The 23685-nt window shown below is 47.7% G+C and overlaps 2 protein-coding genes across 3 annotated transcripts; one reads left to right on the top strand and one right to left on the bottom strand.

Moving 5' to 3' along the window:
• The first annotated feature begins 4106 nt into the window (after positions 1-4106).
• EPOR (erythropoietin receptor) lies at positions 4107-10456 on the top strand. Of its 2 annotated transcripts, none has more exons than XM_027851146.1 (8): positions 4107-4444; positions 7449-7578; positions 7746-7921; positions 8151-8305; positions 8401-8554; positions 8670-8757; positions 8988-9075; positions 9238-10456. In XM_027851146.1, exons 1-8 carry the CDS (start codon positions 4300-4302, stop codon positions 9901-9903), a joined length of 1602 nt encoding a protein of 533 aa, XP_027706947.1. In that variant the 5' UTR covers positions 4107-4299; the 3' UTR covers positions 9904-10456. The 2 variants fall into 2 exon arrangements, with proteins under 2 accessions (XP_027706947.1, XP_027706948.1); XM_027851147.1 differs by lacking the exon at positions 4107-4444 and adding an exon at positions 4591-4662.
• A 56-nt stretch (positions 10457-10512) lies between these two features.
• SWSAP1 (SWIM-type zinc finger 7 associated protein 1) lies at positions 10513-19613 on the bottom strand. The gene is made up of 2 exons (XM_027851317.1): positions 19350-19613; positions 10513-11424 (listed from the first exon to the last, which is right to left on the bottom strand). The coding sequence occupies exons 1-2, from the start codon at positions 19596-19598 to the stop codon at positions 10906-10908; spliced, it is 768 nt and encodes a 255-aa protein (XP_027707118.1). The 5' UTR covers positions 19599-19613; the 3' UTR covers positions 10513-10905.
• Between the last annotated feature and the right edge of the window lie 4072 nt (positions 19614-23685).

Below are 23685 nucleotides of genomic sequence, written 5' to 3'. Positions count from 1 at the left end.
GAATAAAACATTAAAGTGGCAGCCCATGGGGTCATGGTTGAGCTAGGAGGAGAGGCTAGAATGGGGAAGATGGACTGGGAGAGTAAGGGCAGATCTAGGGACCAGAGGTCACCATGAGGGTGGAGAGCGGCTCAGTGTGAGAGAGTAAAAATAGCTATTTATAGACCAATTTAAAGTTTATGAAAGGCCATGTGGTATAGTGGATAGAGAACTGACCTCAGGAGTGAAAAAGAACTGCTTTCAAGTCCTGCCCTTGACTCTCCTGGTTGTGTGACCATGGGCAAATGATTCCACCTCTCAGTGCCCTAGCAAACTCCAAAGGGACTACAAGTTGCAGAGAAGGTGCTAACCTGCATTGATGGAGGTAGTTTCCTCATCCTGAAATTTCCTATACTGGACAACAGGTCTAATCCCAATTCTCATCACTATCCTTACTGTTTACAAAGAATAGGAAATTGTTGGAAAACAGTATGGCAGAAATTAGGCACAGACCAGCATCTTAAGGTCAAAATGGGTACATGATTTAGACATAAAAGGTGATACCAAAAGCAAATCAGGAGAGCAAGGAATAGTTTGCCTGTCAGATCTATGGAGAAGGGAAGAATTTATAACCAAACAAGAGATAGAAAATATCATGAAATGCAAAATGGATAATTTTGATTACATTAAATTGAAAAGGTTTTGCATGAACAAAGCCAATGCAACTAAGATTAGAAGGAAAACAGAAAGCTGGGAAATGTTTTTTTGCTGCCAGTGTTTCTGATAAAGGCCTCATTTCTAAAATATGTAGAGAACTGAGTCAAATTTATAAGAATACAAGTCATTCCCTAATTGATAAATGGTGAAAGGATAAGAACAGGGAGTTTTCAGATAGAAATTAAAGCTATCTATAGTCATATGAAAAAAGTGTTCTAAATCTCTATTGATCACAGAAATGCAAATTAAAACAACTCTGAGGTACCACCTCACACCTATCAGGTTGGCTAATATGACCAAAAAAGGAAAATGATAAATGTTGGAGAAAATGTGGGAAAATTGGAACACTAATGCATTGTTGGTGGAGTTGTGAACTGGTCCAACCATTCTGGAGAGCAATTTGGAACTATATCCAAAGGGCTATAAAACTGTGCATAGCCTTTGATCCAGCAATACCAATACTAGGTCTGTATCCCAAAGAGATCATAAAAAATGGAAAAGGTCCAATATGTACAAAATTATTTGTAGCAGCTCTTTTTGTGGTGGCAAAGAATTGGAAATTGGGGGGATGCCCATCAGTTGGGGAATGGCTGAACAAGCTGTCGTATATGAACATAATGTAATGCTATTGTGCTAAAGCAATGATGAGCAGGTGGATTTCAGAAAAACCTGGAAAGACTCACATGAACTAATGCTGAGTGAAGTGAGCAGAACCAGGAGGCCATTGTACACTGTAATAGCAACATTGTTCAAACTTTGTTTGACTTAACTCTTCTCAGCAATGTAACGATCTAAGACAATTCCAAGACTCATGATGGAAAATGCCATCCACATTCAGAGAAAGAACCATAGAGTCTGAATGCAGATGAAAGCATACTACTTGCTCCCTCTTTTTTTCTTTCTTTTGGCTTCCCCTTTTGTTCTGATTCTTCTTTCACAACATGATTAATGTGGAAATATGTTTAATATGATTGTACATTCATGGTATACATCAGATTGCTTGCTGTCTTGGGGAGGGGGGAAGGGGAGGGGAAGGAGGGAAGGAGAAAAAATTAGAACTCAAAATCTTATAAAAGTGAATGTTGAAAACTATCTTTACATGTAATTGGAAAAAATAAAATACCATTGAATGGGGGGGAAAAATTTCCCCCATTGAGATCATTGTGCACAATAACAGCAATGTTGTAATGATGACCGACCATAAAAGAGTTGGCTTCTCTGATTGATACAATGATCCAAGACCATTCCAAAGGACCCATGATGAAAAAAATGCTATCCACCTCCAAAGAGAGAATTGATGAATTCTGAGTGCAAATTGAAGCATAATTTTCTCACTTTCTTTATTTTTCTTGCTTTTGGGGGGAACTATGGCTAATATGGAAATATGTTTTGCATGATTTCATGTGAATAATTGATATCATTTGCTTGTCTTATCAGTGGGTGTGGGAAGGAGTGGGAGGAAGAGAGAAAATTTGGAACTCAAAATTTAAAAAGAAAAGAATGTTAAAAAATAAATTAATTAAAAAAATTTTAAATAGGAAGCTGCTCCTGGGAGGGGAATGTCAAAATTCTGAATCTTGGAGGTGGTGCCCTTCTGAGAGATGGTGAAGGCTGAAGTATGACCATACCTGTGTGTGTCTGGAGGAGGAGAAGGGGGTTGTTGAAGTTGAAGCCGAGGAATTGCATGGTCAGGTTGGCAGAAGAGTCATTGATATGTACATTGAGGTGCCTGTGGAAGATGGCATAAAGACACGACTTGACCTGGGCATGAAATTCACTGAAAATGTTGGGTAAATGTCCTGGAGGTTGGTGGCTGACAGCAACAAGTATGGGGAGGAGATGGTATAAATGGATTGCAGGAACCTCAAAACTGAAGGATGGTTGGTGGTTGAGGAATAATCAAAATCCAGCAGGGGTGGAGGGAGAACAGGGAGTTTATTTGCTCCTTCTCTTAGTTCTGTGAGTCAGATTAAAGGAGGGGATGCAGTGGGAAAGTGGAAAGTGAGTTGGTTGAGATGGATGAAGACAAAGAGGGGTTATTGGGAGAAAGAAAGGATAGTTGAACTGAGTGGAGGGGAAGAGAGATATGAGGGGAGCAGGAAGACTGATTAGAATAAGATGTTTGGATGGTAGGTAGCAGAGGGTTACAACTTGGGAAGAACACTGAATTGTGTGAATTCATGCACTATTATACTAATGGTGAACAAATGTCTTAATTTTTAGTTTGTAAAACAAAGCAAAGCAACCCCCACCACCACCACCCCCTAACCCCACTCCCTGCCACCACCACTGAATTTGATAGAATTGAATCAGCACTGGGCTAAAGCTAAGATTAAACTTAATAGGAATGCACCTATAGTCTTACACGAATCAGAAAATCAACTTTCCAAGCATCAGACTAGGGTGGAGAGGATGACCACTTGTGATAGTGTAGATTAGTTTTATGTTTGGATTGGACTGGGTGACCAATGAGTTCTTTTCCAACTCAAAAATTCTGTGATTCTGTAAGTCTGGAGTCAGAAGCCCTGGGTTTGAATCCTGCCACTGCTTCTTATCTGGTTGTCTTTGGGTAAGTCATATCACACTTCGGCTTCTGAGTCCTCATCTAAGCAGTAAGATGCTCGGTTTGATGTGTCACTTCTCTTCTTGCTCCAAAGTCTGAACTAAGGCATAAGACTCGAAGCTTGTGTCCAGGAAGGCAACTTGATGGTATGTGCCACAGGCAGAACTCCCCCCAACCGTGGCTTTGGGGAGCTAATGTGCCTCTGAGTCTAAAAGAGCATTTAGAACACTACTGCCCTGTCTAATGGGTTGCCAGGGTCTCACCCTTCCATGGGCATCAGCCTCCTGGATTCCATGAGTGGTGTCCCAAGCAGGGAGAGGATAGTCCAGACAAAAGCACAGCATGAACAAAGGTAGGAAATAAGGAGGGGGAACCCAGTGTATGTGGAGCAGAAGTCAGGGGAGATAAGGTTGGAGAGGTAGGTTTGGGTTAGATTATGGAGGGCCTTGAATGCCACACTAGCCATGGTATCATGAAAAGCTTACTGGACTTGGAATCAGAATACAGGGTTCTGAAACATGTTATACAGCCTTCTTGTGCACTTAGCATGTGCACTACAGCTATCTGTATTGGTCATCCTGTTTCTCTCCTCCCACCCTATACAGTCAGCCCTCACAATTTCCCCAAGCCCAGGAAGGTGCTCATACAGAGTAGGCATTTTATCAAATTCTACTGAGTGGCCAGCAATTGGAACTGATTATGTCAAGTGTCAGAGGCAAACGCTTCCTCCATGAAGGTGCCTGAAGCTGCCTTGGGTCTCCTGCCCCTCCCCCACTGCTGGCCCCCCTTATCTCCCCCTCAAGGCCCCACCCCCTGTCACTACCCGCCACTTCTCCCAGGCCCTCTGAAGGGATAGAACCCACTGCTGCCAGCTGTGTCCGGCTGCTGCAGCTGCTGCTCCAGCTGTGGCCTCTGGCAGAAACTTTTCTGCATCCTCCTCCCCCTCCAACTGGGGGTAGGGAAGGAAGAAAGAAGAGCCCCCCTCCTCTCAAACTCTGAGAGAGAGGTGGGGGGAGGTGCTAAGCAGGCCCGGGGCCAGCATGGAACGAGCTGGGCCCCCCCACTGGCCTGGAATTGGGTCCCTCTGTGTCCTACTCAGCGCAGGGGCTGCCTGGGCAACCCCTGCACCCCAGTGGGAACAGAACCATGAGCCGGGGCTGGAAGGTCCATTGTTTGAGAGCAAAGGTAAGCCCTAACATTGGGAGTCCTCCCTCTGTCTCCAGCCTCATCGCCTCCTTGGTGGGCGGTACTAGAGGGCTTGAAATGAAACCAGGAATCTGAGCACCCAGCTGGAGCCAGAGCCATCTCAACCCCCATCCTCCTCCACACAACTTCCCCCCGCCCCCCACCTGGCCTGGGGAAGAGCTGAACAGGATCTCCTAGAGAAGACTTCATCTTCTGAGGTGGGAAGGGGAATCAGGAGGCTTTGTGGGTGGAGGGGCATGAGGAGAAGATGAAATTTGTAAACAGTGACTGTGTGTTTTCATGCATGGGCATACTTATTCCCTGTTGCCCTTTCCTCTCACTCTGCTGTTGGCCTTATCTGGGTGGAAAGGGTGCCTGTAGGGCCTGATATGGTCCCTTCCTGCCTCCTCCTCCCTTCAAGCCTGGGGGAATCAGTTTTGGGGCTTTCTGAGAGGCTGTCCTATGCACTGGCAAGAAAAGTGAGAGCCCTGGGCTCCAGTCCCAACTTCACCAGTAGCTATGTGACCTTGGGCAAGTCAATTTTCTTCCTAGAGCCTCAGTTTCCTCTTCTATAAAATGGGAGATAAGAATCCTTGCACTCACTACTCCGTAGTCAATGTGAGCTATTATTATCATGCAGTGGAAAGAACGATGTTTGGGGTCACAGGCCAGGGGATGGAAACCCTGGTCTGCTATTTATTAGGTGCATGACCTTAGATAAGCAGCTGCCTAATGCCTCAGCTTTTCCCATTGCAAAGTGAAGAAGATGGACTATCTCCCAAGCCCCTTCCAGCTTTTCCTTTGGGGGTGGGGGAGGCATGAAAGGGATGGTGATGAGCGATAGGACTCAAGCCCCAGGCACTTGGCAGGAAGAAAGCTCACTTGTTTGTTGCTCCGAGAGCCCATTTTTGAGCTTAGCCCTCCCTTTCTGCCTAGACTCAGGGAAAGGACAAAGACAGAGGGGACAGCCAAAGGTCCAGCAGGCTTGAAGACACACTGGGAGTCTGGGAAACAAGTCTGCCAGGGTCTCTACTATGAATGTTGAAGGTGGGGGGTGGGCTTCATACAGTCTGAGGTATAACAGGAGCAGAGTTCAGTGCCCAAGACAGGACCCCAAGGGGGTTACAGCTGCTGATGTTTGCAGCTTCCCACCCCTACTGTCCAACAGTCCAGGTGTAGGAGCAGAGGGTCTACTGTTCATAGCATTGGAGAGATGATGGTTATGTTCCTGATAGCAAGGGGGGATGGGGTGAGAGGAAACAGGTCCTTACATCCAGGCTTTCTTATCAGCCTGGTCACACGGTGGGCTGGAGGAGGGGGGCAGCTGAATGAGACACACAGAGGGCTGCTTGGGCTAAATGAGTGGGGATCATGGAAGAAGAATGTGGCCTTGTGCAGCAACTGTAGGGCTTGAGGGGCTGCCATCAATTAACCAACCAATCAAAAGCATCTACCCAGGACCACGAACTGTGCTAATCACTGGGGGTATGAAGAAAAAGTGAAAAATTCCCCACCACCCAGGGAAATAACATGTGCCCATCTAACCGGAGTTATGCAGTCATGCGGCATCAACTGCTGATTGCCTTTCAGACTTCTAAATTGCTTACTTATCATCTTCATTCTCATCATCCTGAGTTCCAGAGTAATCCAGAGGGTATATCTGGATAGTTTTTCATTCATTAATATAATTTCAACCTTTTCTTCATTAATTAATCAGTTGACTCAGAGCCCCACCTCAGTTTATTAGATATTATTTGATTAACTGGAGAAACCACTTTCCCCATTGTCATCTCTGTATCAAAACCGTAACTGTCCTAGGATTAATTCAATATCAATAATTCACCATAGGATATATTAAAACATAATCAATAATAGCATAAAGACTTGAATAGTTACAATATTTTCAGCTTAAAGAAATATCACAGGCAGTCACCTCCAATCCTCACTGTAATCATAGATGATTTTTTAATTTTCAGTTTTCAGTTCTCTCAAGGTGCCAAGCAAAGGCTCTTCTCAAGAATTCTCGTCCTCCTCTTCACAAAATAAAGGTTAAAATAGTTCCATCAAGAGAGGTCTCATGTAACTGACATGAAAAAATAAAATACTATTAATTACCAAAAAACCAAAAAACCAAGAGTTCTTAACCTGCGATCCATAAATATGCTTTTAAAGTGTTTCAATAATTGTAATTCAATTGGTCTCTTTTGCTAAAAAAAATAAAAAAGAAAGGAAAGAAAAACTGGAAAACAATCTTTTCAGCTTTTCCAAAGCCATCACTCTTTCCTCCCAACTGAGGGTTAAAATGTCTATTTCCACAAGATTACATTTTGGCCCTTAGAACTACAGTAACTCTAGTCTCTGTAGGAGAGGCTTTTGAAACAAGTGTCGCAGTAAGCCAGATAAAATGAATACAATGTAGTTTGGGGAAGGAAGAGCTTCATGAGGAACGTGTAGTCTTGAAGAGAACCAGGGATCTCGAGAAGGGGAGGATATTCCGAGAGTGAGGGACAGACAACGCAAAGGCACAGAGATGAGAGATGATGAGTCAGATAAGAGTGTCATGTGTGAGGAACAGAAAGGAGGCCAAAGGGATGGCTAGACTACAGCCCCTGTGGAGGGGAGTGAAGGGGAGTAAGAAGACTGGAAAGTTAGGAAGAGGCCAAGTGAGGAACTGCTTTAAATGCTGAAGAGATCTTAGAGGGAATCAGAAGCCACAGGAGTTTACTCAGTGGAGGATACGGTCATCTAAATTTTGCGAAAATCACTTTGTCATCTGTGTGGTTTGGCATTTCCAGGCTGGAGGCAGGGAGACCAAATTGGGGTGAAAGCAACAGCATGCATGATAAGAGATGAGCGCCCGACTTTGGCAGCAGAAAGCCTTCTTTCCCTGGGCTCCAGAGGAAGGGGGTGGGATGCGGAGGGCCTCCTCCTGCTTTTTTCTGGCCTGCCCACTGATGTGCCCTTCCATCTTTCACCACCCTGACACCCCCATTCCCCACTGCAGTAACTCTGCTGTTGGCTGAGGAGAAAGAGAAGCCCATATGCTTCACACAGAGATTGGAGGATCTGGTCTGCTTCTGGGAAGAGATGGCCAGCTTGGGATCCAGGAACTACAGTTTCTTCTACCAGTTAGAGTGAGTCCCAGCACATCTTTTGTGCCCCCCCCCCGCCCATTCCCACCCTTAACTCCCTGATCAGAGGAGTTCGTCAGAGGGGGAGGGGAGACCTAGGGGACATTGCTTCCACTCTTGGTGACTATAGCACCTGTGTGTCCCTCCCCTCTGTCCCTGTGTCTACACAGGCAGGATTTTTGGAAACCCTGCATGCTGAAGGTTGTCTGGACGGGAAGGGGCACCATTCGCTACACTTGCCCGTTCCCCCTGTCTGATGCCTCCAGCTTCATCCCACTAGAGCTGAAGGTCACAGCCACCCCCAACGGCACAGAGCTCCATCGGACCATCTACATCAATGAAGTAGGTATGGCTTCCAGAGGGCCCTGCCCCACTCCCCTCCCTACGCTCTAGCACAGAAAGGACCATATGGGCACCAATCCGGCTCTCCTGGTTTGGCTGAAGGGCCATACCCTCTATGCCAACTCCCTGGTTCTGGTTCCTGGGGAGGTCTGGGCCCTCAGTCTGCTGCCAGCAACTTGTTTGTTTGCAGGTTTCCTACATCTCTCATACCCCTAACCCTGTGCCCCTCTCAGTGTTTCTGGACCCACCCTCTGGCTTAACAGTGGAGCAGATGGAGACCCCCAGCCAGGTGTCCCTTCACTGGCTCCCACCCCCCATGGCCCATGTGACCAAGGACATCCACTACGAGGTCAAGTACTCAGAAGCAGCTGGCACCATGGAACAGAGGGTGAGAACCTATGCCCAGCCTTTTGGACTCCTTTACCCTCCACCCCCACCCACTGCCTTGCCTGCCCTCCTCATGGCTCTCTCCCTATCCCGCAGGTGGACATCCAGGAAGGCAGGACAGATTGTGTAATTGCCAACCTCCGTGGGCACACTCACTATACCTTTACTGTTAGGGCAAAGATGGCAGAGCCCAGCTACAGTGGCTACTGGAGCTCCTGGTCCCAGCCAGTCACAGTGTTGATAGCTAGCGGTGAGCCGAGAGAGAGGGGAGGGAGGAAAGGAGGGAGTAGTGTGAGGTCTCAGTTTGTGACCAGTGGGGTGGAAGAGGGATTCTGGCTTGACACTCCTCCTCTTTCCCTCCCCAGAACTGGACCCTCTGATCCTGAGCATGTCTGTGATACTCACTATCATTCTGCTCTTGCTAATCATCTTGGGTCTCCTCTCCCAGCGCAGGTAAGCCCCCTCTCCCTGCTCTCCCACCCCAGGGAAGCAACACTGTGGTGAAAAGAATGATGGTCCTGGAGTCGAGGACCCGAGTTCTGATCCCTGCATGACCTTGGGGAAGTCATTTAACCCGAAGGGTGTCAGATTCTGGGTTGAGAGGATCGTACTCAAAGGTGTCTAGAGTTGGCCCAGCGGCCCAAGCAGGCCCTTCCAGCTTTGTTTTTCCTCCCTCCCCTCAGGTTTCTGAAACAGATGTTTTGGCCAGGCATCCCTAGTCCAGAGCATGGGTTTGAGGGCCTCTTCACCATCCACAGAGGCAATTTCCAGGTAGGTGGTGAAGCCTGGGCCAGACTCTGCTCTCTCCCCTTGGGTAGGCCTGCAAGGCCTCCAGATCCCAGGCTCCTGGGCTGAGAGCCTCCTTGTAGCCAGGCCCTGAGGCCAAGCATCCAGAGCGGGCTCCCTGGGCTAAGCTCAGTGTTATTATTGCAGCTGTGGCTGGGACAGAGCAATGCCTGCTTGTGGTGGGGGCCACTTGGCGCTCACCTGGAGGAGCCACCGGCCAAGCTGGAAGTACTCTCTGAGCGCCACTGGGTGGCCCCTGCTGAGCCAGCCCGGGAGGAGGAGCCCCTGCTGGTGCCAGAGGCCAGCCAGCTGGCCCAGGGAGCCCAGGACGACTACCTCGTGCTGGACACAAGGATGCTGCCCCACAGTCCAGTGGCTGGGCCGCTGGAGCTGGGCCCCTGCAGCCTTCAGGGCTCAGGCAGCAGGGAAAACAAGGTCCTGGAAACTGAGGGGGACCCAGTTGTGGAAACAGATGCCAAGTCTGTTTCCTCTCCCACGGCCTCAATCTCAGCCCTAGAGCCTGAGCAGGAAGAACAGGTGTCGGCCTCCAACTTTGAATATACCATCCTGGATCCCAGTTCTCAACTGCTGTGTCCTCGAGCCTCCCCACCCTCCCCACCCCCTAGGCCCCCTGACCTTAAGTATCTCTATCTTATGGTGTCAGACTCTGGCATCTCAGCCGACTGCAGCTCTGCGGGCTCCCAAGGGGCCCCTGGCAGTTCACCTGAGGGCCCCTACACCAACCTCTATGAGAACAGCCTTCTCCAGCCCAGCCCAGAGCCTCTGCCCCCAAGCTATGTGGCTTGTTCCTAGTGGGCAGCCTCAGGACCAAGGCTGGCAGCTCTCCTAGGTGCAGCTGCAGGAAGGGAGGAGGAAGGGGGCATGCTTCCTTCTCCTTCCTTCCTCATTCCTCCCAGAGGGCCATGGGGGGCAGGGACATGGGAGGAAGGAGGTTGGCACAGCTGCAGGGCACCATGGCCTCTGAGGACTAGGGGTGGGGGGACGGGGGAAATCACTGCCCAGCAGGCCCTGCTTTGCCCTTTTATATATATTTTTGTAATAAATTTATTTTCTTTCCATGGGAGTCACATCTTCTGAAGAAAAAGGTGAAAAGAGGACTTGACTGTAAATGGGAGGGAGGCTGGAGAATCATGAAGGCCAGGTGTCTCCAGGAGGGAGGACAGAACAGCCAGGGGAGGGGGTACTGAGGAAGTAACATGGGGTCCCTTCCTTTCTCTGGGACTTGGTTTTCTCCTCTGTGAAATCAGGGTAATGGGCAGGATGGTGATCTCAGGTACCTTCCAGGGCAGAATGTTATGATCCTAGAAGTGGGGATGAATGAGGCTGGAGGGACAGTATCAGGCCCAGGAACAAGGACCACTCCCACCCACCCTCACCCCGTCCAAAACTTCCAGGGTCCATCTCGGCCTGGGACGGTGGTAAGGCCCGATCAGAACATCATTTATTCCATGTGAGAAGAAGGGCAAGGTCAGCTCACCTTCCTTCCCCCCCCATGCCCTCCACTGCCCAGGCTCCACAGCTCCTTCCACACTCCTAGCCCGCCGCCCGGTGAGGAAGAAGCCACATGGAGCATGGTGACAACCTCCTCACCCCCGTGGCCCAAGCCTAGGAGGCTTGTTGGGGATATTACAGTGTCACAGCATTTTACCCAATGGTGGCAAGAGGGCACAGCTATCAGGATCCAACTGGACTTACGCCCACGGCAGTGCCTCTGCCCACCTCCAGACAGCTGCTCTCAGACACAAAGGCAATGTGGCTGGGGAGAGACAAGGTCTCATGAAGGCTGCCTCCATCTCAGCTGGGGCTGCTGGACTCAGCTTTCTGAGGTGGGTGCTGGGATGGTTGGCGGCTCACTTGGGAAATGGCCATTTCGCCATCATGTCCAAAACTCAAGCACCATTCCTGCTTGGGGAAGCCTGGCCCACTGGAGAGGCGGGCCCTGAAGCACTGTTCAGAGTGCTGAGGCCATGCTCCTGCCAGGTCTGGGGGCTCAGGCTCTAGCCAGAGGCACGTGGGCAAGTATCTCTGGAGCACTGCCAGTTGGAGGGCGGCTGCCTCCAGCTCAGCCTCAGCAGGGCCTTGCATGGTGACCAGGAGTCCGCAGCCACTGCCCGAGCAGCCTGAGAAGTGGGCGGCCGTGTCCACCAGCAGGGCTGCCAGGTGGGCACATGCCTGGGCTCCAGAGGTCTCTGCCAAGTACTCGTCTATCCCGTCCAGCAGCAGGAGGGAGGGGGGCTGGGCTGCTCTCTCGTGCATGGAGCTCAGAAGCTGTAGCAGCTCCCGCAAGGAGGGTGGATACAGGAAGTGGATTTTCTGAAAGAGAGGAGGCAAAGGGACAAGACAGTAATGGCTGGCCTGTATGCGCACTTTAGGGTCTGCCAAGACCTTTCACAGGTGATCTCCCAGATCCTCACAGCAACCCTGGGAGGTGGCTGATGCCATCATTGCCATTGGTAAGGATGGCCATGCCACTAGCAAGTCCCTGAGGCAGGGTTTGACCTTACTCCAGGTCCGGCGTCAGCCTCAGGGAAGCTTCCACTGTGCCCACTACGAAACATAATTGAAGCAGGTCAGAGGGGGAAAAAAATCCCAAATGTCAGAATTGCAAGGGAGCCCTGACCACGGAGCTTCCAGTGGCCCCATCTCCTAATAAGCCAAGCCCAAACTGCTTAGCTCAGTATCCAAAGCTCTGCAATAGTCAGCCTGCCCTCCTCTCCCTTCCCACAAATTTAGATTCACCCCAGGCCTTCAACGAAAAACTTCTTTTATCTTCCCCAATGTAATCCAAATCCTACCCATTCTTCGTGGCAGAGACCACAAACCCGGCCTCATTCCTTGCCTCAGGCCGCAAGGATACGCCCTATATGCTCACAAGCTGAGGCGCTCTCACCTCTCATCCTTTATTATACACACCTATTAGTCATCATATGTATACTTCATCCAGTCAATTAAATTCCACAAACATTAGGTAGATACCTACTATGTGCAAGTCATGGGAATAGGTTCTGAGGATATAGAGAAAAAAATGACAAGGAGTACCTGAAGGGAGCTTACCTTTACACAGATGGTGTCTCATTAAAATTAGAATGGGAAGGGGAAAAAAAGAGAGAAAGCTAGAGAGAAGTAAACATTTTGAAACTCCCACTTTGGGGGGGAAGAGTGGGGATGGGGGAGCTCTAGAAGGATGGAGAAAGGTCCCAGGGAAGATGAGGGGGAAAACCTTTCAGGAATGGTGGCTAGAACACAAAAACGTCCAGAGGCAAGAAGAAAGAGCCCATCTAGCCAGAGGAATGGCCAGCCAGTGGTTCACTTTCACTGCAACAGGGGTTAAGCAGACAAGACCAATGTGACACATGGCTGGGAGGGTAGTTTGAAGCCTGGTGGGGGAGATCCTTCGGAGCAGGGAAGTGACAAAGAAGATGATTTTGGCCACTGTCGGGGGGACAGATTAGTGAGAGGGGCAGGGACTGGAGGCAGAGAGACCAATTTGGGGGTAACAGTCCAAGTGAGAAGTGATGGGGGGCACTGCACTAGGGTGGTGTCTGTGTGAATGGAGCCAAGGGGATGGATTTGAGAGCAGCTTTGAGAGGATTTAGCACCTGACTGGGGGGAGAAGGGGGAGAAAGAAGAGTCAAAAGTGACTTGGAGGTTTTGGGACCAGGTGACTGGAAAGAATGGGGGTGCTAGCAACTGAAACAGGGACACTGGAAGGTGGGGCAGGTTTAGCGGAGAAGATAATGAATTCGTTTAGGACAGGCTGAGTTTGAAGCATTTGTGGGATGTTCAGATAGACATGTCCTGAAGGCAGTTGGGGATGTGGGAGTGAATCCACAGATTAGGGCTGGATATCTAGATTTGAGGGCCTTCTACACAGAAGCAATAATTAAACTCATGGGCACAGATGTTTGCCAAGGGAGAAGGAAAGGGGACCCAGCACAGAGCCAGGGGACGGGGGTTGGGAAGAACACTGTGGGGGGAGAAGGTGATAAATGATCAGGAACTAACAAAGGAGAGCAGCTAGGCTGGGGGCAAGAGTGACCAGAAGAAGGCACTGGTGGAAGGGGTGGAAAATAATAGCATCTACCTCCTAAAGTTATTGTGAGGGATCCAATGAGATAACATATGTAAAATGCTTTGCAAACTTTAAAGCCCTACATAAAGACTAGCCAGCTATTATTAACATGGGGGTGGGGAGGGGCTAGGTAGCTTAACTCGGAAAAACAACAGCAACAACAACGTGGGATTTTGGTAGACCAAGGGAAGATAAAGGAAAAAAAATCAATCTTTAGTGGTTGTGTAGGTAAGAGCACCCTTTATAACGGACTGGGCTGAAATCCCTTTGAAGGGGCAAGGGAGCCATGCCTGGGATTTGACTGGCCGGAGGAATTCGGCAGGAATGATTGGTTTGACTTCCTTGCTTCCCAAAGGCATAAAAGGGGGCAGCTAGGTGGCGCAGTGGCTAGAGCTCCGGCCTTAGAGTCAGGAGGACCTGAGTTCAAATCTGGCCTCAGACACTTGACACTTACTAGCTGTGTGACCCTAGGCAAGTCACTTAACCCCATTACCTCACCAAAAACCAAAAACCAAAACAAACAAAAAAAAAACCCAAAGGCCCAACCTATGTGGAACTGGTGCTTCGGGGGTTTCAGCGGTATTTCTGTCACTCTTTAGGTTCCCCTTCTTGGCCCTGTGCTGCCGATTGCTGGCATGAATGAGGAGGTGGAGGGGAGTAGAGTTTTATTTTGAATTTAATTAGGAATTTCTCTTTTTTCATCTTATCACAAGTAAGGTCGTTTTTATTTCATTTTATGAGGACTCACTACTCCTACCCCTGAGACTGAGTCCCTGCCCTAGGCACCACGCTTTAGCAAGGACACTGAGAAGCTGAGGAACATACCCAAGAGGGCATGCACGACCAGGGATGGGTCAGGGGTCTGGGATCATGCGCCGTGAGCATCCTGCAAAGGAGCTGGGAACGTTTAGCCCAGAGAAGAGAAGACGAGGGGGGCGGGGCAGGGGATGGGGCGTAGACGTGAGAGTCACCTTCGAGTGCATAAAAAGCGGTCACATGGGAGTAGAGTTAAGATTGTTCTCCTCAGCTCTACGGGCTAGAAGTTGGAGCAAAGAGGAGACAGTTTTAGAGGGGCAGACCTAAAGGGAAATGTGACCAAGAGAGCTCTCCCAAAGAGGAAAAGGCTGCCTCCGGAGGGAGGGGCCTCTCCCTCACGGGAGGTCTTCATGCAAAGGCAGCATGAGCCCTTCTGGGGCACATCCCAGAGCAGGTCCTTGTGCAGTTGTGGGATGGACGAGGTGGGGCCTGAGATCCCTTCCACCTCTTAAGACTCTATCGAGAGGGTTCTAGCAGAGGATGGAGGACTGGGATGGATTTAAGAACTGGGGCTCATAGTGAGGCCAGAGGAGCATGTTAGCAAGCGTGAGGCCATGAGGGAGGTATTGGGACAGGAGACTGTGATCAGCAAAGGGGTGATTTAAGAGTTTTATTCAATAAACATTTACTAAATTACAACTCTGTGAAAGGCATTCTGCTAGGTGCTAGGGGCATAGAGGTAAAAAGAACAAAGTCATGCCAGTCCACAGGGAGCTTAGATGCTATTGAAGGTATACAGCATGTACGAAGAGAGCAAATACAGTCACTTCAGTAGGGAGAAAGCACTAATGACTGGCCTTACGTCAGCACCAGAACTAAGCCTTTTTGAGGGAAGCAGAGTCGGAGAGGGTGGACATTTCCAGGCATGGAGGCAGTAGCCTAAGCAAAGTCCCAAGAAATGGAATACCAAGTTTGGGGAACAGCTGGTGGTCCAGTCTGGCTGGCAAATAAGGCTGAAATGGTCAGTGGGAGCCAGAGGTCACAGAGCTTTGAATGGCAGGCTGAGAAGTTTGTACTTGATCCTACAAGCAACTGGGAGACAGAGAAGACTTCTGAATATGAAAATGACATGATCAGATTGGGATCTTGGGAATGTCAATTTGGCAGCTTTGTGTAGGGGAGACTGGAGAGGGGACAGATTGGAGGCAAGGAGACCCATTAGGAAGTTACTGCTAATCTAGGCAAGAATGAATGAGGGCCTGAAGTCAGGTGATCACTGGGTAATGAGAAAAAGGATAGATATATGCAAAAAAAAAAAAAAAGATGAGAGGATAGATGTGAGAGATGTTTTGGAGAGAAAAATCTCCCCAATGATTGGATATGGGAAGGTAAGGGAGAAGAAAGGGTCAAAGATGACATCAGCATGACTGGAATGATGGCAGCTCTCTCAACAGAAATAGGGAAGTTTGGAGTAAGAAGGGTTAGGAAGGGGAAATGTCATGAGTTCTCTTTTGGACTCTTAGTTTGAGATGCAAACGGGATCTCCAGGAGGAGATGTCCAGCATGTGGCTGGTAATGCAGGATGGGGAGATTAGACCTGGACAGATAGGACTGAGGATAGTGAATCCATGAAATGGGCGAGATCACTGAGAGTGCAGAGAGAGGAGGGTCCAAAACAGACCTCTGGGGGAATATTCCACACTTAGTGGGTAGAAGATAGATGATGATAAACTAGCACAGGGGTCTAAAAAGGAGCAGTCAAGCAGACTGGAGAAGAATCAGCATAAAGCAGGCCTGCACAACCTGCCAAAGGATTTCAGGCAACCTGAGAAAAATGTAGAGGATGCCACAGGTTGTGCAAGCCAGGCATAAAGCAAGGTCACAGAAGCGAAGAGGAGGTGGGCCCAAAGTTGCAGAGAGGGAGTGAGCGGTTAAGAGATCACTAATAAAGTGTTCATGTTCAGACCCTGCCAACATAGGAATTTATTTTCCTTGATTAATAAAAACTTTTTGCAAAGTGCTTTCCAAATATTATCTTACATGATTCCCCTCAACAACACTGGGAAGTAGGTGTTATTATTTTCCTCATTTTACAGATAAGAAAAGGCATATAGGCAGCTAGATGGTGCTAGATGGATAGAGAGATCTGAGTTCAAATCTAGCCTCACACACTTCCTGGCTGTATGACCTTGGGCAAGTCACTTAAGCTCTATCTCAGTTTCCTCAACTGTAAAATGGGGGATAATACAACATCTATTACTCCCTGGGTTGTTATGGGGAATCATATGAGATAATATTTGGAAAGTGCTTAGCACAGTGCCTGGCACAGAGCAGGGACTATATAAATGCTAACTATTCTTCTTCTTAAGAAACTGAGGGCAACAGAGGTTAAGTGACTTGCCCAGGGCCACACAGTGGAAAGTGTCTGAGGCTAGATTTGAACTCAGGTCTTCCTTACTCCAAGCCCAACACTATACATATTTGTTTGAAGGGTTTTGTTTTTATTTTTTTTTTACATTTTTTTAATTGGGGGAAAGGAAAGAGTGGAAGAGAGGGAAAGGGGGGGAGAGAGGGGGAGAGAGAGAGAGAGAGAGAGAGAGAGAGAGAGAGAGAGAGAGAGAGAGAGTTTATGTGTGTGGTAGAGGGAGGAATAAGGTAGCCAAAAACGGTTATTAAAATATCTTTTTTAAAAAATGTACGGAAGACAGCAGAAGGAATGTCAGAGAGTATCACAGAGAAATGAGAGCACTTTGAAAGTTACTTGCTGAATTTATTATAGAAATAAAAAGCAAAGCAAGCTAGTTTCATGTACAATCATCTTTTGTTCTAATATACAGAAATGACCATTTTATTTGGTGTTTGTCAAGTTCAGAATATTTTTTCTTAAGAAAAAAAAGAGCTCATCACACTTTTGGAGAGAGCAGTGTCAGTCAAGCGTTTGGGCTGGAAACGAGGTCAAAAGGGGTTGAGAAGTGGGAAAAGAAATGGAGTCAAGGACTATAGACCATCAGGGTTAAACTCAAGGCCATATGTCAACTTGGAAAATCACAAATTCACATTATGTTGTATTTTTAAAATTTATTTTGTTAAACATTTCTCAGTTATATTTTAATCAGGTTCAGCCCCCACTGGGGAGGTTTGCAAGTCACAAATTTGACTCTTCTCAAGCAGAATGCCCTTTCTAGGAGTCTGATACAGGTCTGTTTGATCATCTCAAAGGGGATATAGATAGAAGATGATAACTTGGGCAGATGGCAGGGTCATGAGAAGGTTTTTTTAAGGATGGAGGAGATACTGACCTATCTATAGGCTGCAGGGAAGAAGCCTGGGGATAAGGAAAGATCAAAGATCAACCAATCAATCAGGCACTGTGCTAGGGGTTAGGAATACAGAGACTAAAACCAAAAAAGTCCCTATCTTTAAGGAGTTTACATGCTACTGGGAGGAAAAAAAAAGGTACATAGAGAAGTCAACACAAAACATAAGAAAAATAATTACAAGGTAACTTTTTAATTTGGGGGAGGGCTCAGAAAGAGGTAGCCCTTGAGCTGAGCTCTCAAGTGTGACCATGGATCAGAAGCCTCCCCAAAGACCCCTGGATAACAAGGCCTGGGTGATATCCTGTGGGGGAAGGGCCAACCCCAAAATGTCATTTTATCTTTCTGGCTTGTTTTGCCCCCATTCCAGAGTTTTACTCCAGACAAATCTCCAAAATAAAGCTTCGGTCAGAGACAACTGAAATGACTGAACAACAAGGCTGTAAAGGGAAGAAAGTGAGGTCAGAGAAGGGAAGATGGACCAAGGGTGGGGTGGAGAGGTGCAGGGTAGGGTGAGAAGGAAGAATAGGTTAGGAGGGACCTTACAGGTCATCTAGTTCTTAAGATCAAAGGATCATAGATTTTAGAGCACACAGATCATCTCATCTAACCTCAGTTTGCAGATGGGGAAACTGAGGTCCAGGGTGATGAAGTGACTTGTTTGTTAAAGGTAACACAGAAAAGTACCAGTCAGGGCTTGACCCCATGTCCCTTGACTCCAAATGCAGCAATCTCTCCAATACACCAAAATCATGGAAACGGAAGAGTTTTAGGTGATGGTGAAATCTAAGGTGTCAGCACCTGTGCGGTTTGACAGAGTAGAGTCGGAGTTGATGGGAGTTGAAGAGATTAATGAACTGGGAGACCAGGGCGTTATAAGGTCTGTTGGCATGAGCCATGAGCCAAGTGCTCAACTTCTGGAGGAAGGAGAGAACATGATCTGGAGCTTAGTAGATAACAGCAACAAACATCTGGATAGGGTCTGATGACAGAAATGTAAAATGGAAAGGTCGCTGAGCACCGGTGCAGAGAGAGGGTCTCAAAGTGGCCAGACAGAGTGGCCAAGACTGTGGTCACAAGACATACACTACCCTCAGGATAAAGCCAGGTTTGAGTTACTGCCTGAAGGTAGAAAGAATAGGAAGGGAAGAGATGGAGGATGAAGGAGAGCTTGTTAACAAAATGAGTGGAAATTCCACAGGGCACAATGGAAGGGGAAAGCAGAGGAGGGGAAGGAATTGGGCTCAGTTGTATAGGGATGAGCATTCAGGAAGACACAGCAGGGGAAAGAGAATTCCTCTAAATCAGGTGGAAATGATGAACCACAGGGATTAGTGAAGCAGGAGGTAGCAATTTGCCAGCAACAGGGCAGGGGGAGAATTAAGGAGGGAGACTATGACCAGGGTCTGCTCCTTTCCTGATTGAGCCTAATGCTTCAAGGCCCTCCCCACTTTATTTCATCTTCCACAAAGCTGCCAAACGCCTGCATTATTCCTCAACTCATCAAATTCTAGTGGCTCTTTGTTGCCTCTAGAATTACAAACTGCTCTGCTCGGCCCTTCACAACCTAGTCCCAAACTACTTTTCCAGCCTCAATATACATTACTCCCATAGTGGAACTTTAGTGCAGCCAACCAGGCTCCTCCTGCCGTTCCCCACACAACCTGTCAGTGTGTTTGCAACGGCCGTACCTCCATATGTGGAGTGCACTTTCTCCCCATCTCTGCCTCTGAGAATCCCATACTTTCATCAGGAGTCAGCTCAAGCATACTTCCAAGAAGTCTCTTCTGATCCCCACAACAGCTAGCGCCCACCACCCCAAACTGCCTTTCATTTATTTTGTGTTTGTTCTGCATCTATTACGTAGGCACCTGTTTCCCCTGGGAGCTCCTTGAAGGCAGGGGCTGGGTTTTTCTCTTTTTGTATTCCCAACAACTAGCATCATGCCTAGCACATATTGGGAGCTTAATAAATGGTGCGTGACGGGCTGTGTCCCTCAAAGGTTAACCCTGCCTCCAGCCCAGAGCCCCGCCCCCCGCCCAGAGCCCCGGCCCAATATGGCCCCGCCCCCTAGAGCTCCGCCTGTCAGTTACCTGGAGCCTCAGCGGGTCCCTAGCCGCTCCCGCCTTCCATACTGGAGGCAGGCTCTGGAGGGCCCTCCGAGCCACAAACAGCACGGGGCCCCGACCTTCCCCCGCTGCCACCAGGGCCACCGCGAACAGCAATGCCGTCTTCCCGGAGCCCGGCTCCCCGCGCAGCAGAAGGCCGCTACCTTCCCCAGCGGCACAACCTTCTCCGTCAACCTCTGCCCCAAGACTCAGCAGCCGCTGCAGAGCCTCCATGCCCGCTCTCAGCCCTCCCTCCGCGCTGGACACGCGACCAATCAGAGCGCTCCTCTGCGCTAATCCCTCCCTCTTGGAGACGTTCCATTGGCTTAGGCTCAGTTCACTTAGGCTGCTCGCCGGAGGAGCCCCGCGTTTGTCCGGCCCCGCTCCCAATGGGCGGTCACTCCACGTGGTTTTTCCAGTCTCGATTGTTATCTGGGGCACTGTCTTCCATGGCGCCTCCTACTGCGCTCTCCTAGGTCACGGAGCCCCACTAATTCATTTTCTCTTTCCCTCTTCTTTGTCTCTTCTCTAGTGCCTTCCGTCAGTTAAGCATTTCCTATTTTTCCTGCTTATAGCTTGCTTTGTGTATATTTGCATGTTGTCTCCCCCATTAGATTGTAAGCTCCTTGAAGTCTGGGATTGTATTTTGCCTCTTTTTGTATAACTAGCACTTAACACAGTGCCCGGCACATAGCAGGCGCTTAATAAACGTTTATTGATTGATCTTGCGTTCTCCAATATCTTTAAACGCCATCTTTTGTCTCTACTGCATCTTCCTGTTTGTTTCTCAATCAAGTATTTATTAAGTACCTACTATGTGAAATCCCTGGAAATACAAGGACAAATAATGAAGAGATTCCTACACACAACAAGCCTAATTAAACAAATACCTTCTATAACTAAAGTTCCTATCGGTAGAATCGTAGACCAGAAGGTGAGAAAGAGAGAAAGTTAGTACCAAGTACCTGAAGCCTTCCAACAGGATAGAATGGTGAGCCAGGAGGAAGGGATCTCCCTTCCCATGCTCCCCTTGTTTATACTCTGACTTTGAGCTGGAATCCTAGACTCATGCCTCTCCCACCTTATTCCATTTCTATGGTCTTTAGGTCAGTGAATTTCAGGAATCCCTGACTATATACAAAGAACTGGGAGGGTAAGAAGGAGAAGTTTGGGGAGATTGTTAGCAGCCAAAGGCACCATATAGGAAACACAACATTTTTCTTTTCACTTTTTTTTCTTTCTTTTTTTTTTGTGAGCCAATTGGGGTTAAGTGACTCGCCCAGGGTCACACAGCTAGTTAAGTGTCAAGTGTCTGAGGTCGGATTTGAACTCAGGTCCTCCTAATTCCAGAGCCCGTGCTCTATCCATTGTGCTACCTAGCTGCCCCCTTTTATTTTCATTTTTAAAAATAAGTGATATAGCCACAGTATGTTGAGTGCTTATCCAGGGGTGGAGAACCTGTAGCCTGAGCCCTTATGTGCTTCCCCACCCCTGGCTTATGCCATGTGAACATGGGGGAGAGAGAGAAGAGATTCTAGTTGTAAAACGGGCATGTTAGAATTAGAGATTTCTTGCTTTTAAAAAATCATTTTGGGCAATATTCCCTCTCATCCCCTGGTTAAATTTCTAGCCTAGCCAGTGCTACCATGTAATTTGGTTGGGATGTGAGGAGTAGTCTAACACCCCTTAGGGGTTAATGGAGGTACTTCAACCTTTTGGGATGCTATGCTATGTCAGACCCAGACAGGAACTGAGGTTACTACTGGGCCAGTAACTCAAGGAGAATGACGGTTGGTGGGCAAATCAGGTATATCACTCCATTGATGGAATTGTCACAGTATACACAAAAAAAAACCAGTCCAAATGTCTCTGGTATATCTCTCCTCCTCATAGTCAAACTCCTTGAAAGAGCTATGTTACTTTTCTCTACTTTCCTGTCACTCAACCACTTTCAATATGGATTCCAACAGCATCACTCAGTGGAAATTGCTCTCTCCAAGGTAATCAATGTTTTCTTAGTTGCCATTGTATTGACTTTTTTCTCAGTCCTCATTCTTCTTGACCTCTCTGCTGTGTTTGATGCTGTTGGCAATTTTGTCCCCCAAGTATTTTCTCTCTCTTAGATTTTTATGAGCCTGTTCTCCTTTCTGGGGCAGCTAGGTGGCAAAGTGGATAGAGTACTGGGCCTGGAGTTAGGAAGACTCATCTTCATGAGTTTAAATCTGTCCTCAGACACTAGCTGTGTGGCCCTGGGCAAGTTACTTAATCCAGTTTGCCTTAGTTTCCTCATCCGGAAAATGACCTGAAGAAGGAAATGGCAAACCACTGCAGTATCTTTGCCAAGAAAACCCCAAATGGAGTCATGAAGAGTCAGACACAACTGAACAACAACAACAGAACTCTCATTTTTTCCTAACTGTATAATCATTTCTTCTCAATCTCTGTTGCTGATCATTATCCGTGTCACATCCCCTACTTGTGTGTTTACCCTCAAGACTATATCCTGGGCCCTCCCCTTTTTTTTTTCTCTACATTCTTGTTTGGGGAGCCCATCAGCTCTCGTGGATTCAGCTATCATCTCCATGCAGATGACTCCCAGATTTATATATCAAACTTTCATTTCTCGAGTTCCTGGCTTGCGTTCACCAAGTGAATATTGGACATCTTCAACTAAATCTTCATAGGAATCTCATAGGAATGAGGAATCTCATTCATAGGAATCTCAAACTTAACATGTCCAAAACGGAACTCATTACCTTTCCTTTCAAACTTACTCCTCTTCTTAACTTCTGTATTTCTCCTTAGGGTATGCCCATCCTTCCAGTCAGTTGGAAGCACAGGAACCCTGGAAGAGGCAGCATCCTCCCTGATTACTGGTTCTGCTTTCAGACCAGCTATCATCTGGGGAGGCAGCTCTTGTGGAGAAGGTGTCAGGCATCCTCACTGACTGTTGACCAATTGTCATTCACCAGGCAGGCAAGCCAGCCTAGCTGAAGCAGCAAGGCACCCTTGGGGAGAGATAGGAGGCAGCATGTGCCAGGTGGGCAGACTACCTCTCTACCTTAACCACAATATCCCCTCAGACCCTGATGGAAATAGCCCAGAATCCTGAACCCAAGAGCCTTGGGAATGGCAATACTTCCAGGCAAGTGCATTTAGCCATTATCCTGGGAAGCAACTGCTGTGGGTGCTCCCCACAGAAGACCCAGAAAAGAAAATTCTTGTCACCAAAGTCTTTGGCATCATCAAATGGTTCAACATCAGAAACTGATATGATTTTATCAGTGGGAATGACATTTAAAGAGTCATTACCACCTGCTTTGCTGCTGCACCCTAAGGACCATGGGACTTTCTATCTGACTTGCCCCTGAAATCTTCTGTATGTGCTGTCTCTCCCATTTAGAATGTGAGCGCCTTGAGAGCAGACATTGTCACATTTGTATCCCTAGCATTTAGCACATTGCTCTGCGAATAATAAACACTTCATTCATTCATTCTAGGTTTCTAATTGCAAAGTTTCAGAATCGTTCCCAATTCTTTACTCTTCCTTACCTCTCCATTTCTAATTATTTGCCAAGTCTTACTGGTTCTACTTCCACAAAATCTCAGCCACTGCCATAGTTCTGGTCTTCATCACCTTTCATTAAAGTACTCTCCTAATGTGTCTCTCCTCTCCAGCCCAACCCTCTAAATAACTACCCAATGAATATTCTTAAAGGGACATGAACATGGCACTCTCCTATTCAAGAAAATTCAGATCCTTCTTATTGCCTCTGAAACAACATATGCACACCTCTGGTTGGCATTTAAAACTCTTCATAATCTTTATCTTCAGGCTAGTTTCACCTTACTACACCTCACTAATTCTGCATTCCAGCCAAACTGACATATGTGCGTTTTGCCATGCAAAACATTCCATCTCTAGTAACCATGGCTCTGTACAGGCTGTCCCCTCAGTGCCTGGAAGGCACTCCCTCCTCACCCCAACCTCTGGAATCTCTTGTTTCTTTCAGGTTTCTGCTCAAGTACCTCCTACTACTAGAAGTCTTCTTGATTTCTTCCCCTCCACTTATACACTCTTGTTATGCCCCACCCCCACTAAAATGACTTTGTGTTTAGTTTACATATGTGAGGCAGCTTTATACTTGAATCTGTAGCTGTTTTCCTTTCTGTTTCCCCCCCAGAGAGGGGAAGATCCAAGATCCATCCAAGAGAGATGGAAATACAGAACTAAATGGCCCTAGGATAGGCACTACCATAAATGGCAATTGTCAGAGGTCATGCTGATCTAGGAGGACTTAGGTTATCATTTTTTCACTTT

This window comes from Vombatus ursinus, unplaced genomic scaffold (assembly GCF_900497805.2).
Source record: "Vombatus ursinus unplaced genomic scaffold, bare-nosed wombat genome assembly UNPS02009173.1, whole genome shotgun sequence".
In the NCBI taxonomy this organism is placed as follows: Eukaryota; Metazoa; Chordata; class Mammalia; order Diprotodontia; family Vombatidae; genus Vombatus; species Vombatus ursinus.
Note: the sequence above shows the minus strand (reverse complement) of the source record. Positions and strands in the feature narration are given on the sequence as shown.

Excerpts from the sequence above, each read along its gene's own strand:
- EPOR (XM_027851146.1), top strand. The coding sequence starts at position 4,300 with ATGGAACGAGCTGGGCCCCCCCACTGGCCTGGAATTGGGTCCCTCTGT. Across the intron at positions 7,922-8,150 it reads CATCTACATCAATGAAGTAG|TGTTTCTGGACCCACCCTCT; the intron begins GTATGGCTTCCA and ends TGCCCCTCTCAG. Across the intron at positions 8,555-8,669 it reads CACAGTGTTGATAGCTAGCG|AACTGGACCCTCTGATCCTG; the intron begins GTGAGCCGAGAG and ends TTCCCTCCCCAG.
- SWSAP1 (XM_027851317.1), bottom strand. The coding sequence starts at position 19,598 with ATGGAGGCTCTGCAGCGGCTGCTGAGTCTTGGGGCAGAGGTTGACGGA. Across the intron at positions 11,425-19,349 it reads GGGACCCGCTGAGGCTCCAG|AAAATCCACTTCCTGTATCC; the intron begins GTAACTGACAGG and ends CCTCTCTTTCAG.